The sequence below is a fragment of the Oncorhynchus kisutch genome, linkage group LG5 (genome assembly GCF_002021735.2).
Source record: "Oncorhynchus kisutch isolate 150728-3 linkage group LG5, Okis_V2, whole genome shotgun sequence".
In the NCBI taxonomy this organism is placed as follows: domain Eukaryota; kingdom Metazoa; phylum Chordata; class Actinopteri; order Salmoniformes; family Salmonidae; genus Oncorhynchus; species Oncorhynchus kisutch.
In genome coordinates, this window is record NC_034178.2 from 75,661,823 (window position 1) to 75,678,865 (window position 17,043).

The 17,043-nt window shown below is 46.2% G+C and overlaps 1 protein-coding gene across 2 annotated transcripts in view; it reads right to left on the reverse strand.

The window, feature by feature from the left end:
* Positions 1 to 17,043, reverse strand: part of flnba (filamin B a) — an 89,294-nt gene that overhangs the window by 15,776 nt on the left and 56,475 nt on the right. Inside the window, exons 20-35 of one of the 2 annotated variants that reach the window (XM_020484035.2) lie at positions 16,370 to 16,510; positions 15,923 to 16,103; positions 15,082 to 15,255; positions 14,826 to 14,988; positions 13,438 to 13,598; positions 12,796 to 12,963; positions 11,365 to 11,488; positions 10,707 to 10,860; positions 7,342 to 7,531; positions 6,606 to 6,853; positions 6,204 to 6,287; positions 4,807 to 4,909; positions 2,956 to 3,096; positions 2,021 to 2,149; positions 1,666 to 1,839; positions 141 to 296 (exon numbers count right to left, since the gene is read on the reverse strand). In XM_020484035.2, the coding sequence (XP_020339624.1) occupies positions 141 to 296; positions 1,666 to 1,839; positions 2,021 to 2,149; positions 2,956 to 3,096; positions 4,807 to 4,909; positions 6,204 to 6,287; positions 6,606 to 6,853; positions 7,342 to 7,531; positions 10,707 to 10,860; positions 11,365 to 11,488; positions 12,796 to 12,963; positions 13,438 to 13,598; positions 14,826 to 14,988; positions 15,082 to 15,255; positions 15,923 to 16,103; positions 16,370 to 16,510 (2,491 nt within the window). The remainder of the gene's footprint in view (positions 1 to 140; positions 297 to 1,665; positions 1,840 to 2,020; positions 2,150 to 2,955; positions 3,097 to 4,806; positions 4,910 to 6,203; positions 6,288 to 6,605; positions 6,854 to 7,341; positions 7,532 to 10,706; positions 10,861 to 11,364; positions 11,489 to 12,795; positions 12,964 to 13,437; positions 13,599 to 14,825; positions 14,989 to 15,081; positions 15,256 to 15,922; positions 16,104 to 16,369; positions 16,511 to 17,043) is intronic. The other variant, XM_020484036.2, reaches the window with a different exon arrangement.

Consider the following 17,043-nt stretch of genomic DNA (forward strand, 5'->3'; position numbering starts at 1 on the left):
ACCAATGTGGTTGTTGGGTTGGGGTCAGGTCTTACCAATGTGGTTGTTGGGTTGGGGTCAGGTCTTACCAATGTGGTTGTTGGGTTGGGGTCAGGTCTTACCAATGTGGTTGTTGGGCTGGGGTTAGGGTCAGGTCTTACCGATGTGGTTGTTGGGCTGTCTCTTGAGCAGACAGGGTTCGTCGCGGCCAGAGGGGGCTTTGATGCTGGCGGTAAGTAGAGACAGGTCAGTTTCTGTAATGTCCAGGGAGAAGTCAGCTGCAGAACCCAACTTCAATTGGGAACACCGTTTCTCCTCTGCGAACAGACAGGGGTTAGTGAGTTAGAGGCAGTCACATTGACCATTCAGGATGAGAGACTTAGAAACACTTCTCAGGTCAGGAATAGGTGTTTTATTGATTACATTTACTGGCAGAACGTTAAAAAGTGAATATAAATAACGATCTGGTGTCATTGGTAGAGAGTCAGAGAATGGAGTGAGGGCAGGTGCAAATGGTTTAGCAGCCTGTCCAATACACTGGAATACAAAATAAGCCAACCAATCGACGGGCTCTTGATGAGTTCAGGGACTTTAAACCTATTAATGTGTGCGAGTCACGTCACCCATCTGGTTTCTAACCTCATCTGGATGGATCCATAACGATTTACTGAGGGAATAAATCACTGAACGGCAGAAATAGTGGAATAAAGTAAGCGAATGCAATTGAAGGCAAATGGTTGCTTACTGAAACTCCCAAAGTTATCCAATGTTCAAATAGGATTTGAAGGAATAGCCTACCCACATGTGGTCATTTCAGCACCATTTCACACTGCTCTGAGACAAGCATGGGGACTGGTCTTGAGAAATCTGATTTTGTATTTTTCACTGAATCCCCGTTTGGGTATTGGTTAGACTAGAACTAGGGTGTGGAAATGTTAGAATCATTTTGTTCTTCACTTATAACCTTGGCCTACTCCTGACCAGTCACGTTGTAATGCTCCATCTTCTCCTAAGAGAAAAACAGGCCGACATAAAAGCATGACAGTAGCCTCTCTTTCTTGGAAAAGAAACACCATACTATGAATCAATTTAATTTTAGATAAACAAATAATTTAAACAAATTAGAATCAACCCCATTAGTCTGTTCTAAAAATATATTTTAAAGTCTAGTTCAGCCAATATTAAAAACTATTAAAAACAGTCACATTTGTGATTTCAACGGCTTCAACCGACATGTTGCGATTTATATATATATTGCTTATTCAAGGCTCCTTTAGTTATTTTGTTTTGTAACTGAAATGTTTGACGTTATTTAAAGACATGGATAACATGACATACTGTATATTGAAAGAAGCCGGTATGCCAATAAGTCCTGCTCAAAACAGCAACAGAGAAACAGGACTGTCAAACCTGCAGCTCCTTTAAACAACTTCTCAAAGACGCCCTCTGGTGGTCAAACAAGCATTAACGGCAACAATGACTGACAGTGAAATACGATGACGTCATGCACGCCAACGTGCAGTACCACGGCATACCACAAGCTGAACCACGTACCATGTGCTTTTCTCTGAGAGTGAGAGTGTACCGTTAGTCTTTTCATTGCAGGGCACTAGTATGTTGTAATAAGGTTGAGAGAGAGAGCAAGAATGTGTTATGTGATCCTAGCGTTGTGTGTGTGTGTCTTACCGGTGATCCTAGCGTTGAAGGGGCTGCCAGCGATGTGCTTGTCGTTGTATCTGACCAGGATATGGTAGTCTCCAGGAAGAATAGGTAGGTAGGTCACTGTGCAGGTACCATCTTTATTATCCACACAGGTGATATCTGCCTTGGAAGGACCCTCGATGGCCAAGTCCAAACCTCCTAGAGACCAGTCAGAAACAGTCAACGAGGATTAGATGGTTTTTCTAACACTTCATAAGAATGTTCCAGACAGCCACAGCATCTAACAGACTAGTCATCATTTACAGTAAAACATGACAGTCTCTGCTATCCTACGCATTTCAATACCCCCTCAGAGCAAACTACTCTGTACTGTACGTACCCTCGGCAGCGTCCTCTGTGTAGATGGTGAACATGGCGGTCTTGTTGGCGACGCCGTAGACCAGACCGGGACCGGAGGCAGTCACATTGGCACTGTTGGCGTTGTTCACATAGAACTGTAGAGGAGACTCTGAAGAGACAACGACAATGTCATCAACCTGAGACGATAAACTAGGAGGGCTAGGAATTGTCCTTGATCAGACAGAACAACTCGTGGTCCTATAACACGTGGTGGTTGTCTACGATGTGTCTGAGCATCAAAACTCATAGTACGCTGATGCAGAGCTCTCATCTGCATTACAACAAATATCCATCCAGGTTGGACAGCAGAGATCAGGTGTCGATCCCCCCCGTAACCCCCATTCCTCACACCGTACCCCCACAGTAGCCCTCCATTCCTCACACCGTACCCCCACAGTAGCCCTCCATTCCTCACACCGTACCCCCACAGTAGCCCTCCATTCCTCACACCGTACCCCCACAGTAGCCCTCCATTCCTCACACCGTACCCCCACAGTAGACCTCCAAGGGTCCCAGGAAGGGAGACACATTCTCCTGATATCACCAGGAGAGGTCTTTCATCACCAACTATCAAGCATCATCTCAACAGGTCTCTGAGCTTAACAGAATCTCACAGAAAGGAGGATCTTTTCAACTGAACTATTCTCTTCTTCCCTCCGCCTCTCCCCCCCTCCCTCCGCCTCTCCCCCCCTCCCTGGTATGTCCTGTTCATGACGTCAACACACAGGAATCCTGACAGGATATTCATCACTCCTCTGTGCCCTGTGTGGTGTGTGAGAGATGTTCCTGCGTTGGAGATATTTGCCTTTGTTCCACAGCCTGCTATTCGACCAGCAAAACAAACAAGTAAACACCTGAAAGTGCGTGTGGTGTGTCCGTGCACGTTGTGTGTCCGTGCGTGTGGTGTGCTCTGACCTGGAATGTGCGTTCCGTTGTACTTGATGTGCATCTCGTGTAGACCGGCCTCAGTGGGGGCAAACTTCACTGTGACTGTCCCGTCCTTGTTGTCCATGATCTCAGGCTGAGCAGTCTTCCCCGACGGCATGTGGACCTCACCTAGAAAGAGCGAGAACGTAGGCTACCAATCGACAGGTCACTCCACACTGCCCCTACCAATCGACAGGTCATGGTGTGCCAAGAAGCTTCTCATTACTATGTGTTTAGTTAACTTCTTTGAGACTGGGGGGCAGTAATGAGTAGCTTGGATGAATAAGGTGCCCCGAGTAAACTACCTGCTACTCAGCCATAAAAACTAGAATATGCATATTATGAGTATATTTGGATAGAATACACTCTGCAGGTTTTAAAACTGTTTGAATGATGTCTGTGAGTATAACAGAACTCATATGGCAGGCAAAAACCTGAGAAAATCCAACCAGGAAGTGGGAAATCTGAGGTTTGTCGTTTTTCAACTCACGCCCTATCGAAGATACTGGGATATTGGTCATATTGCACTTCCTAAGGCTTCCACTAGATGTCAGTCTTTAGAACCTTGTTTGATGCTTCTACTGTGAAGTCATAAGGGATGTTTGAGCCAGGTGACAGAGTGCCATGAGCTCGTGACGAGCGTTCATGTGAACGTTAGCTCGTGTTCCATTGCTTTCATACAGAAAGGAATTGTCCGGTTGGAACATTATTGAAGATTTATGATAAAAACATCTTAAAGATTGATTGATTCGATACTTTGTTTGACATGTTTCTACGAACTGTAATATAACTTTCTGAACTTTTGCATGGACTCGCCAGCACATCGTGATTTTGGATTGTGTATTAGGTATTTGGACATAAATGAGGGACTATATCAAACATTTGTGGAACAGGGATTTCTGGGAGTGCATTCTGATGACGATCAAAGGTAAATGAATATTTAGAATGCCATGTCTGACTTCTGTTGACTCCACAACTTAGTGGGTATCAATATGGCTTGTTTTATTGTCTGAGCGCTGTACTCAGATTGTTGCATGGTGTGCTTTTTCCGTAAAGCTTTTTTGAAATCTGACACAGCGGTTGCATTAAGGAGAAGTGGATCTAAAGTTCCATGTATAATAGTTGTATTTTCATCAACATTTATGAGTATTTCTGTTAATTCATGTGGCTCTCTGCAAAATCACCTGACGCCAATGTAACCTCAGATTTTTGGATACAAATATGAACTTTAAACAAAACATACATGTATTGTGTAACATAAAGTCCTATGAGTGTCATCTGATGAAGATCAAAGGTTAGTGATTCATTTTCTCTATTTCTGCTTTTTGTGAGACCTCTGGCTGGAAAAACAGCTGTGTTTTTCTGTGACTTGGTGGTGACCAAACAATCGTTTGTGGTGCTTTCGCTGTAAAGCCTATTTGAAATCGGACACTGTGGCTGGATTTACAAGAAGTTTGTCTTTAAAATGGTGTAAAACACGTATGCTTGAGGAATTTTAAGATTTGTTTGGAATGTGGCGCTCTGCACTTTCACTGGCTGTTGAGGTGGGACGCTACCGTCCCGAATATCCCAGAGAGGTTAATGAGACAGGATGGAGAGGAGGCCTATCTTACTGGAAAGATGTGCCTGTCAATGACTCACCTATGATATGGACCTTGATCTGTTACTGCAGTGGTCAGTGTCTCACCTCTTAACTCTCCCTCAACAGGAAGTTACATAGTTCTTGGTCAGTGTCTCACCTGTGATCTCTCCCTCAACAGGAAGTTATAGTAATTGGTCAGTGTCACCTGTGATCTCTCCCTCAACAGGAAGTTACATAGTTATTGTTCAGTATCTCACCTGTGATCTCTCCCTTGCGGAAGGCGAAAGGAATGACCATGTCGAAGGGCCTGAAACCTGCTCCGTTCATACGGTTGGCTGGGTTATAGGACCCGTCTGTGACCTGGAGGGGAGAGGGAAACAAGGGGGGTGGAGACAAAAGGTGAGAAGAAAAAGGGATGAGGGTGATGATCATTAAAAACGTGACCGATATGTCTTTGGTAGGAGATCTGTCAAAACAGGAAGTGTGACTATCTCCACTGTATTTCTACCATTTACAATCTCATTCTGCCTGAGTCGTCCTGTAGTAAAAGCCGAGGTAAGAGAAAATCAGGTAGGCACGCAGGGATTCAGATACAAGCAATCAGGGCAGACTGGTTCCGTTCGGTGCCTCTTGCAGGAGTACAGGGGTGCATGGAGTAAAGGAAGGAGGGATGGGTGGAGAGAGAGAAAGGTAACAGATACCTGGAAAAGCAGAAGCTCTCAGAACTCCTGGGAAGAGCGAGGAAGAGAAACCCAAATACCTGTAAACGTGGTAATATATAGTAGATGAGCAGGGAAGAGAAGAGGATGAGTAGAGGACAGAAGATGCATTTTGATAGACATTGCAAGCCAAGACTGCCAGATTCAGCTTTTGATATACGCTCGATAGTCAGGCCTAGGGCACGGTTCTGTCTGGTGGCCGTCCTGATGGACGGGCCTAGGGCACGGTTCTGTCTGGTGGCCGTCCTGATAGATGGGCCTAGGGCATGGTTCTGTCCGATGACTGACCTGCCTATACACGATGAAAGATGGGTTTGTGTTCTCGGAAGAACAGCAACTAAAAATCGCTCTGTTCCAACATACTGAACCTTAGTAGTCGAGGAATGTGTGTGATCCCACGCATTCCTATTGTGGTAGGAACAGGAGAGAGGCGTCCCGTGTTTCCACAGTAATGGTCTGGCATGGTGCCACGGTTGGGGGGAGCTGACTGACAACGAGGGCAGGATAGAGACAAGATAACGCAATGGGAACTAACATGGCATGGGACACCCGTTTCTGCAGTGTACGATCAGAGAGCGGTAGAATATTAGCCCAAAGAATCAGTCAGCCATTACACATGAATAGCCATTTCCTATAAATATGATGGGAGAGAATATGGATGAAGTTGGGGAGGGAGAGAAGGACACCGTGAGAGAGGGAGGGTGATCATTCAGTGTCAGGGATAAGAGATAATTCAGAGGCGCAGGGACAGCCAGAGGGAGGCAGGGAGGCATGGAGGGAGGGTCAGAGAGAGGCATGGAGGAATCTCCTTGAGGTGCAGTTCAGGCTGGGTGTGACAGAAGGATGGATAGAGATGTTTCTCTACTCTGTACCCAGGGCTGGAAGGAAGGAAGGAAGGAAGGAAGGATGGATAGAGATGTTTCTCTACTCTGTACCCAGGGCTGGAATCCGGCGGCTCCAGGAGCAGCTGACTGCTGATTGGCTGACTGTTGCTGCATCATTGGATCCTCATCAGTCGCCTGGGGAATCACAACCATGTCAGGTTTCACACACACACACACACAATCTAAGAAGACATGATCTTAAGATCACCATCACAACTGAAAAAGGATCCAAAATGTCTGCACAGGATCAGACAAAGATACAGGGATGCATTTTCATAACATATTAGAGCATACATTCCACCACCCTGCATCTCCCCCCCGGCAGCATCCTTCCACCACCCTGCATCTCCCCCCGGCAGCATCCTTCCACCACCCTGCATCTCCCCCCGGCATCATCCTTCCACCACCCTGCATCCCCCCCCGGCAGCATCCTTCCACCACCCTGCATCTCACCATGACTTTGAAGGGGCTCTTGGGGACGTTCTCCCCTCCAAATCGTACGTATATGACATAGTTCCCGGGGGTCGGGGCGGTGTAGAAGATATCGAATGTTCCGTCCTCGTTCTGGATGACATCAGCCTCCACCTCGGTCCCATCCGGCGTCACCACGATACATGTCACCTTCCCCTTCCCAGCTGCCTTAGCGTTCACCACAAAGCCCACCTCTTCCCCGACCGCGATGATGGGGGCGATACCAGGACCTGGTAGGAATAACAGATAAAAAGAGAAGTCTGGAGAAGAAGGCGTAACTGAAAAGCTCAGATGAACATCAGGCTGTTGTAATTGTGGAGAGAGGCGTGTAGGATGTTATTCTAATGTACGTTGTAGCCATTTGATGCTGTATTTATGTGGCAGCAGCAAAACCTTTTGTCCACGATACATCCCCTCCTCCCCACCCCGGGAGAGGAAAGTATATCCTATCAGTCTGGAAGGACCAGTGTGTAACACCACATTACCTCCACAGGGCTCAACACCGGTGCTAGGACTACAGACAGACCACTGTGTTCCCACCTTTGAGCCCAAAGAGGTCTGTAGTTAACATAGTTTCCTCTCCGCCAAAACTAGCGAATTTAAAAAAATGTATATTTGCGGTGCTCCGTGATTAGATGAGCTTGAGGGCCAGAATGCAGGTCATATGTCGGACACCCATGACAACAGTATATTCCAAAGCACACGACGACTCGCTCACCTGTGACGGTGCATTTGCTGGCGTCTCCTGAGGACGTGGCTCTGACCCGGTAGGGCGAGGCAGGGATCTCATCTCCTCCGTACTTGATCACGATGGTGTACCGCCCCACCTTGTCAGGTACGTACGACACCAGATAGGTCCCGTCACGGTTGTCCTGGATACCAACCCTCTTCGGCTTCCCATCTTGGTCCTGAGAAAAACAATGTTTCAGACCTATTACACACGTGATCCTGCATAACAAATCAAATGTATTTATAAAGCCCTTCGTACATCAGCTGATATCTCAAAGTGCTATACAGAATAATCTTAATATTAAGCTCACTAGCAACTATTTTACAATCAAGATGTTTGATATGACGTGTATATGAGGCGCACAATTGGCCATGTCAAGTGCATAGGGTGGCAGGCTACAACTAATGAGGACACTACATGACTACTGGCAGTGAGTACTATACTTCCTGTTAGTAATCTAGCTAATGCGTTTCTAGTTCACTTCCTCGTGTGGTCAATTAGCCCCCAAAATAACCCACATCAATATCTTGAATCATTCATTCTTGGAATGATATTTAAGAGCAGTCGTGTATTAGTCGAAAGCAAGTAACTCGTTTTTGTTTTGCGTGACGCCGCAGAAAGAAATTGGTTCGACCAAATCATAATCTGGTGGCACCAACTGGGGGAAAAAGTTTGTGTCCCTGGTTGAACTGAGGAAAATGTTTGTCTGGAGTCCTGGCATGGGGTGTGTTGTTTAATCTGCTGTTGAGTAATGTGTTCTTCTGCCAATTGGCTGGGGGAAAAAAACCATGTGATAGGAAGTTATGCAGAACAATCTGTTGGTAGGACAAGGACATGTAGGTTTGAGAACATGGAAGTCAGTGATTTATACTTATTAGGTTAAATGAGGCAATTCTGATGTGATTAAAATGAAAGTGAATTTAAAAAAATGCTCACTTTTTATTCAAATAACAAATATTTTTATGTCAAATTGACTAACACTAAATATATAGTAATGTATTTGTCCCAAAAGTACAAGTAGCAGCTGATTACTACGTGAATAGGGAGTCACACCAGGCTCTTTCAAAAGTACTACCAAAGAAACAACGATCACACACGGCAGTTAATCATTTACTACCACTTAAATTAGCTAATCATTTATGACCACTTAAATTAGCTAAATAATCATTTATTACTACTTAAATTAGCTAATCATTTATGACCACTTAAATTAGCTAAATAATCATTTATTACTACTTAAATTAGCTAAATAATCATTTAGCTGATAATCTCCTTCACGTTATTTCTATATCCTTTACCCATCATGCTAGTTTGTAGTGACAGGGCTGTAGGATGAAGTGGTTTTTCCACATAGATACAATATAGTTAGTTACCTGTAGAGGTAACCACTGCATTAGACTTCATTCCATTAACAAAATGGCTTCATTTCAGTCCTCTTCCTACGCTGTAAGTGTGAACGTGGTAAAAAAGTTCATTGTTTAAAAAAAAAACCTGAATGAGATCAAGGACAGATTTGCTGTTGTCTTCGTGGGATGGAGTCATCCAACACAAATACACTGCTCAAGAAAAAAATAAAGGGAACACAAATGACACATCCCTAGATCTGAATGAAACATTCTTATTAAATACGTTTATTTTTCTTCACACAAATTATCAATGGAAATCAAATTTATCAACCCATGGAGGTCTGGATTTGGAGTCACACTCAAAATCAAAGTGGAAAACCACACTACAGGCTGATCCAACTTTGATGTAATGTCCTTAAAACAAGTCAAAATGAGGCTCAGTAGTGTGTGTGGCCTCCACTTGCCTGTATGACCTCCCTCCAACGCCTGGGCACGCTCCTGATGAGGTGGGGGATGGTCTCCTGAGGGATCTCCTCCCAGACCTGGACTAAAGCATCCGCCAACTCCTGGATTGTCTGTGGTGCAACGTGGCGTTGGTGGATGTAGCGAGACATGATGTCCCAGATGTGCTCAATTGGATTCAGGTCTGGGGAACGGGTGGGCCAGTCCATAGCATCAATGCCTTTCTCTGCAGGAACTGCTGACACACTCCAGCCACATGAGGTCTAGCATGGTCTTGCATTTGGAGGAACCTAGGGCCAACCGCACCAGCATATGGTCTGAGGATCTCAGCTCGGTACCTAATGGCAGTCAGGCTACCTCTGGCGAGCACATGGAGGGCTGTGCAGCCACCCAAAGAAATGCCACACCATGACTGACCCACCGCCAAACCGGTCATGCTGGAGGATGTTGCAGGCAGCAGAACGTTCTCCACGGCGTCTCCAGACTCTGTCACGTCTGTCATGTGCTCAGTGTGAACCTGCTTTCATCTGTGAAGAGCACAGGGCGCCAGTGGCGAATTTGCCAATCTTGGTGTTCTCTGGCAAATGCCAAACGTCCTGCACGGTGTTGGGCTGTAAGCACAACCCCCACCTGTGCACTTCGGACCCTCATACCACCCTCATGGAGTCGGTTTCTGACCGTTTGAGCAGACACATGCACATTGGTGGCCTGCTGGAGGTCATTTTGCAGGGCTCTGGCAGTGCACCTCCTTGCACTAAGGTGGAGGTAGCGGTCCAGCTGATGGGTTGTTGTCCTCCTACGGCCTCCTCCACATCTCCCGATGTACTGGCCTGTCTCCTGGTAGCGCCTCCATGCTCTGGACACTACGCTGACAGACACAGCAAACATTCTTGCGCCATCCTGGATGAGCTGCACTACCTGAGCCACTTGTGTGGGTTGTTGACTCCATCTCATGCTACCACTAGAGTGAAAGCACTGCCAGCATTCAAAAGTGACCAAAACATCAGCCAGGAAGCATAGGAACTGAGAAGTGGTCTGGTCACCACCTGCAGAACCACTCCTTTATTGGGAGTGCCTTGCTAAATGCCTATAATTTCCACCTGTTGTCTATTCCATTTGCACAACAGCATGTGACATTTATTGTCAATCAGTGTTGCTTCCTAAGTGGACAGTTTGATTTCACAGAAGTGTGATTGACTTAGAGTTACATTGTTGTTTAAGTGTTCCCTTTATTTTTTTGAGCAGTGTACATTCTGTGTGAAAAGACAATACTTCGTCCTACAGCCCCGTTCAGTACGAACATACCGGAAACTATAAGGTAAAGTAGAACGGGAGAGAAGACCAAGAGGATGTTGGTGTTTTAGGTATTACTCTTTAAAAAGTCTGACGTTACTACACATTCACATAGTAATAAGACCCCCCCGCCTGTTCCCCCCGCCCCCTGGCTGTTCGCCCCCTCGCCCCCGCCTAGACACTAGCCGTTATAGGCTTCTCGAAAGTCCAGCCTGATTCGAGAACCACAATACAACCCTCAGGTGAACTCACTGTGATCTGGACGGATAGTTGTCCCTCTCCTGCGTCCTTGGCATCGATGGTGAACTCCACTGGAAAGCTGGCTGGCACTCCGGTGGTTAGACCTGGACCACTAGCCACCACCTTACTGGCATCATGGGTAGGCAGCACTCGCAGCTTGAAGGGACTGGACAAGGAAGTAAACAATAAAACTGGAGGAATCTAGAAGGGCGTCACAGGTAGGGTCTAGAATGAAGGTGTAAACATTTAACAGGGAATCGTTAACTTAAAAAAATACCTAAATTGAAGAAACAGTTCTGTCTGTTGACTGACCTGTCTATACTGATAGAACCGTGCCTGACTATCCGATGACTGACCTGCCACGATGAAAGATGAGTGTTTGTGTTCTCGGAAGAACAGCAACTAAAAATCGGTCTCTGTTCCAACATACTGAACCTTAGTAGTCGAGGAATATTACTCACGTGAAGTTTAAAGATTTAAGAAAAAATGTTAACTGCCCATTTGATTTTCCTAGACATTTCACAGGGAAAACTCTGGGATCACAGGGGGCATGTGATCACAATAAAAATCACTGCTGTAATACAAAGCAGTACATGTGGCTAAAGAAGTAAGACAACCATCTCAAAAACACACTGTACTCGATGTAACCGAGTCAAGATCAGTGAGTTACCTGCGTGTGATCTCCTCGTCAGCGTACTTGACCACTACAGAGTAGGGTCCCTCCACTGAAGGGGTGTAGGCTACAGTGTGTGTTCCATCTCCGTTGTTTGTCACCTCCACCGGCTCAGCCACACCTGAGAACACACACACACACCTGACATCAGGACAGGACCGACCTTAGTCGTACCGGAAAATATTGGTATTGAACAAAGTTGTATTGAATTAGACATACTTTTGTTTTATTTTATGTGGACACCCGTTGAAATGAGTTGATTCGGCTATTTTAGCCTCACCTGTTGCTGACAGGTGTATATATTAAAACGGAGAACATTGGGAATAGAAAGGCCTAAACGTGGCACCGTCATAGGATGTCACCTTTCCAAACAAGTCAGTTCGTGACGAAATTGAGCCACGAAGTAGTAGGCCACACAAGCTCACAGAACGGGACAGTGCTGAAGAGTGTAGTGAGATTAAAACCGCCTGTTCTCGGTTGTAACACTCACTACCGAGTTCCAAACTGCCTCTGGAAGCAACGTCAGCAGAAGAACTGGTCCCCGGGAGCATCATGGCTGAGCAGCCGCACACAAGCCTAAGATCACCATGCGCAATGCCAAGCGTCGGCTGGAGGGGTGTAAAGATAGTGGCCATTGGACTCTGGAGCAGTGGAAACGCGTTCTCTGGAGTGATGACTCGTGTCACCATTTGGCAGTTCCACGGCTGAATCTGGGTTTGGCGGGTGGCAGGAGAACGACCTCAACGAGTGAGTGCCAACTAAAGTTCGGTGGATGAAGAATAATGGTCTCTTAAAGCTACATTATACATTGACGTTCTAGACGATTCTGTGCTGCCAACTTTGTGGCAACAGTTCCAGTTTCAGCATGACAATACCACCAAGCACAAAGCGAGGCCCATACAGAAATAGTTTGCAGAGAACTATCGGTGTGGAAGAACCAAACCTGACCTCAATCCCACGAATTGGCACACCGACAGCAAGCCAGACCTAGCCGCTCAAAATCAGTGCCCGACCTGCAGCAATCTTCCAACATCTAGTGGAAAGCCTTCCCAGAAGAGTGGAGGCTGTTATAGCAGCAATGTTCCAACATCTAGTGGGAAGCCTTCCCAGAAGAGTGGAGGCTGTTATAGCAGCAATGTTCCAACATCTAGTGGAAAGCCTTCCCAGAAGAGAGGAGGCTGTTATAGCAGCAATGTTCCAACATCTAGTGGGAAGCCTTCCCAGAAGAGTGGAGGCTGTTATAGCAGCAATGTTCCAACATCTAGTGGAAAGCCTTCCCAGAAGAGAGGAGGCTGTTATAGCAGCAATGTTCCAACATCTAGTGGGAAGCCTTCCCAGAAGAGTGGAGGCTGTTATAGCAGCTAAGGAGGACCAACTCCATATTAATGCCCACAACGATAGGGGCCACACACTGAATCAAAACCTCACCTTTCGGTGCGGTGACTGCTACAGACAGCGGAGCCACCCCGGCCTTGCTGCAGTCCACAGTAAAGGATTGTGGAATATTGGCGCGGACACCTGAGCTCACGCCGGGTCCTGAGATCTTCACCTTGCTGGGGTCAACCATGTCCTTCACTGGTACCTTGAATGGACTGCCTGATGGACAGAGAGCGAGAGTTAGATACACTGACAGCTGGGCTTGGAGTTATTCCTAAACCAGATAAGAAAATCAATGTTAAGGTGAAACTCTGGGCACCAAATAGAACATTGCCAACAGCAGCGTGTCCTTCACTGGTCTCTTGAACCAACTGGCTGGTGGACAGACGGGAGTATCCGTGGTTCTACAGGATAACAGATAGTTGCCGGAAAATCAGCAACCCAGGGAACCCCCGGCCCAGGAAAACCGGGAACCCCATTATATTTTAGTAAAAATAACGTTAAAATCTCATCAGGTGAAAGGGCAAACCAGCGGCACTCGCTTTTTCCCAAGCCTATGACCACGTTGTCGACAAGCAACTACATTTTTGGTTCAGTACCCCCCCCCTTTTTTTTATTCAATCTAATTTCATTGACCTCCTGCATTACCCAGGGGAGGCCCATTAGGGAAACCCTGTAGTAGAGTCTAGTTACCTGGGATGTGTTTTCCTCCATACGTGATGTTAACGTCATACAGGCCTGGGACGAATGGGATGTACTCTACGTTACAGCTGCCGTCCTTATTGTCTTTACAGGACATCTTAGACTCCGATGGGCCCTCGACTGTGATGCCCAGGCCTCCGATACCTGCCCCTCTGGGAAAAACACACAGGATTAGAGCAGACTACTGTATTAATGGTAGTTGTCAGACAGGATTAGAGCAGACTACTGTATTAATGGTAGACATCAACAGGACTGTTGTGGAGAAGGACGAGAGCCTCAAGCTTTTCAGTGTCCACATCACTAAGGAGCCATCACGGTCCACATCACTAAGGAGCCATCACGGTCCACATCACTAAGGAGCCATCATGGTCCACACACATACTAACAGTTGTAAAGAGCAACAAAGGCTCTTCCCCTCAGGAGACTGAACAGTTTTGGCATGGGTCCTCAGATCCACAAAAGGTTCTACAGCTGCACCATTGAGAGCATCCTGACTGGTTGCATCACTGCCTGGTATGACAACTGCTCTGCCTCCGACCACAAGGCACTACAGAGGGTAGTGCGTATGGCCCAGTACATCACTGGGGCCAAGCTTCCTGCCATCCAGGACCTCTACACCAAGCGGTGTCAGAGGAAGGCCCTCTTTTGTCAAAGACCGCAGTCATTGTCTGTTCTCACTGCTACCGCACAGCAAGCAGAACTGATGCATCAAGTCCGGAAACTAGACACTGAACAGCTTCTATCCCCAAGCTATAGGACGACTTATAGTTTAACTCTATTGACTCGGATACGTTGCGGTTTATTATCTATCCTGTTGCCTAGTCACATGTACATATCCACCTCAATTACCTCATACCCCCAACACATTTTTTACCTTTATTTAACTAGGCAAGTCAGTAAAGAACAAATTCTTATTTTCAATGACGGCCTAGGAACAGCGGGTTAACTGCCTGTTCAGGGGTAGAGCGACAGAGTTGTACCTTGTCAGCTCGGGGGTTTGAACTTGCAACCTTCCGGTTACTAGTCCAACGCTCTAACCACTAGGCTACCCTGCCACTCCGTACCGGTACCCTGTGTATACAGCCATGTTGTCATGGATACCATTAATCGTTGTGTATTTATTCCTTGTGTCATTTAAAAATAAATGTAATCTCTGCATTGTTGGAAAGGGTTCGTAAGTGAGCATTCCAATGTTAGTATACACCTGTTATTTACAAACGTGTGATTTAAGACCGGTTGAACCAAACGACTGGAGCATTAGTTCAGTGCCGTCATACCTGGGTTCATTAAACACCAAACAGGAGAAAAGGTTTTAAAAGAAGATGAATGAACATCGCTCCCTCCTCTGTCTTAAGAAATGAACATGTGTGTGTACCTACCTGGTGATGATGGAGAAGTTGTTGGGGGCCTCTGTGATAGCCTCCTGGAGCCCGGGGCCCTTAGCCAGAACCCTGGTAGGATCACAGCCCTCCTCTACCCCCACCTGGAAAGGACTCTTTGGGACCGGAGACTCATCGTACAGCACCTCCACAGCATGGACTCCTAGGAGATCAGAGAGATGTCAACCATTTGGACAACCAACCCCATAAATCTATTCATAACCCTTTTTACGTCAACAGGCAGCCGTTTCTTTACCATTTTCAAAGGGTGTGTACTCAATGCCATAGGTCCCGTCCGCCTTGTCAGTGACGATACAGTCAGTCATGGCACCAGAGGGATTTCTGACCTGGGATTTGATGTGGTCACCTCCCTTCTTAGTCAGAGACCTGGCATCTACAGTGAACTCCGTAGTAGCTTCCCGGAACAACGCTGGAGAGAAATTAAATTAAAGTCATGTTAAGCTTTTGTTCACTTTGTTCCCCCCACACACACACAAAAAAAAAAACTGCTCTCCATCCAGGGGTGCTACTCCACCGCTGGCCCTGCGCTTTTCAACATCTGTGTGTGGGGGTTGTCAACTTGCCATCCTCACCAACTGCCCCTTTGAACTCTAATAGGTCTTTCATTGAGGCAGCAGTGGTGACGTGATGTTCCTTATGTCACTGCTCTGAGGTAATGGTTTTATAGACTTCACTGTTCAACGGCTACAGCGTTATTCAGAAGCCCGAGATGCTTCTAGAAACGCTCCCATTTCTTCTTGACAAAGCAATGTTCGCCACTACACAAAAGGGCTCCTGGTGTCATGTTAACCCGGCAAACTAACAGCAGTTGTGGTCGATCAGAATGAAGATGAGTCAGTTGGAGTAGGTTGTACCCAGAGGGACAATAAAGTCGATCCTCTCCTACAGTTACCCAAGTTAAAGACAAGAGACACGCTACAATATATGAACACGGTTTCATGAGTTTGCTTCTCAGTGCCACTCCAAAATCATGTTTTTTTTTTTTTTTTAAACACGTTGTACGTCAACGGTTGTCAAAGTGCTTTATAGAAACATGCACGCCAAAGAGCAACAGAGTGTCTGTAAATAAACTCTACCTTGTCCCTCCACTCCGGGGCCAAACACCTGGATTCTGGATGTGTCCACTGCAGGGTCGACCATCACCTTGGCAGGGAATCCGGGCGTAGCCTTGCCTCCGTACTTCAGTAGCAGGGTGTACATCCCAGCGGTCAGGGGCACGTAGGTCACTGTGTAGGTGCCATCTTTGTTGTCGATCACCTGAATTAATTAATTATTTAAACAATTATAAACTATTGAAGGGGATTTGTACCTGTAAGCACATTAGTTAGCTTACAACGCAGCTTTTCTATGGGCCTGATATGCAGGACTTAAGAAAAATTGACTACTTCAAGAGTCAACAACAAACAAGGCTAGTGTAAGTAGGGTTCCTACCATCATATGAACAGTTCAATTAAGCAATTTATATTTCTATTAATATTTAATATTCCAATCTGTTAAGATCACCACTCTCCCATGGTACACACCTCGGTCTTCGCCTTATTGTTGCCAGAGTCAGAGGCAGCGTCCAGGGTGAGTTGACCCGGTCCAGCCCTGGAACAATCCACATTCACCACACTGACCTCTCCCACCTTGGCTCTCTTCAGCCCCGAGCCAGATGCCACCACCTGACAGAATGATATTTAGAGGCATTGTCATTTAGCAGACACCCTCATCCAGAGGGACTTGGATACAATAAGGGCATTCAACATCAGTAATCGTATTGGTTTTTACTTGTAATGAATGATAGTCTCCCTAAACATCAGTGCAATCGTAACAGTATTAGCAAGAAAAATAAATATGATAAAAACGAGTTTAACAGTGTAGCGTTATAAGTCCCAGGATGGTTATTACTGTCCGGCATGAAGGCAATGAAGGGATGTGCGCGAGTACACACTTAATTTGGAGAGTATTCAGACCAATTGACTTTCCACATTTTTGTTACATTACAGCCTTAGTCCAAATTGTATTACATATTTTCTTCCCCCTCAAATCAATCTACAAAGACGAACAGAGCAAAGTGCAGAAAGCTCCTTGATGAAAACCTGCTAGACATGGGCGAAGGTTCACCTTCCAACAGGACAATGACCCTAAGCACACACAGCCAAGACACAGGAGTGGCTTCAGGACAAATCACTGAATGTCCTCGAGTAGCCCAGCC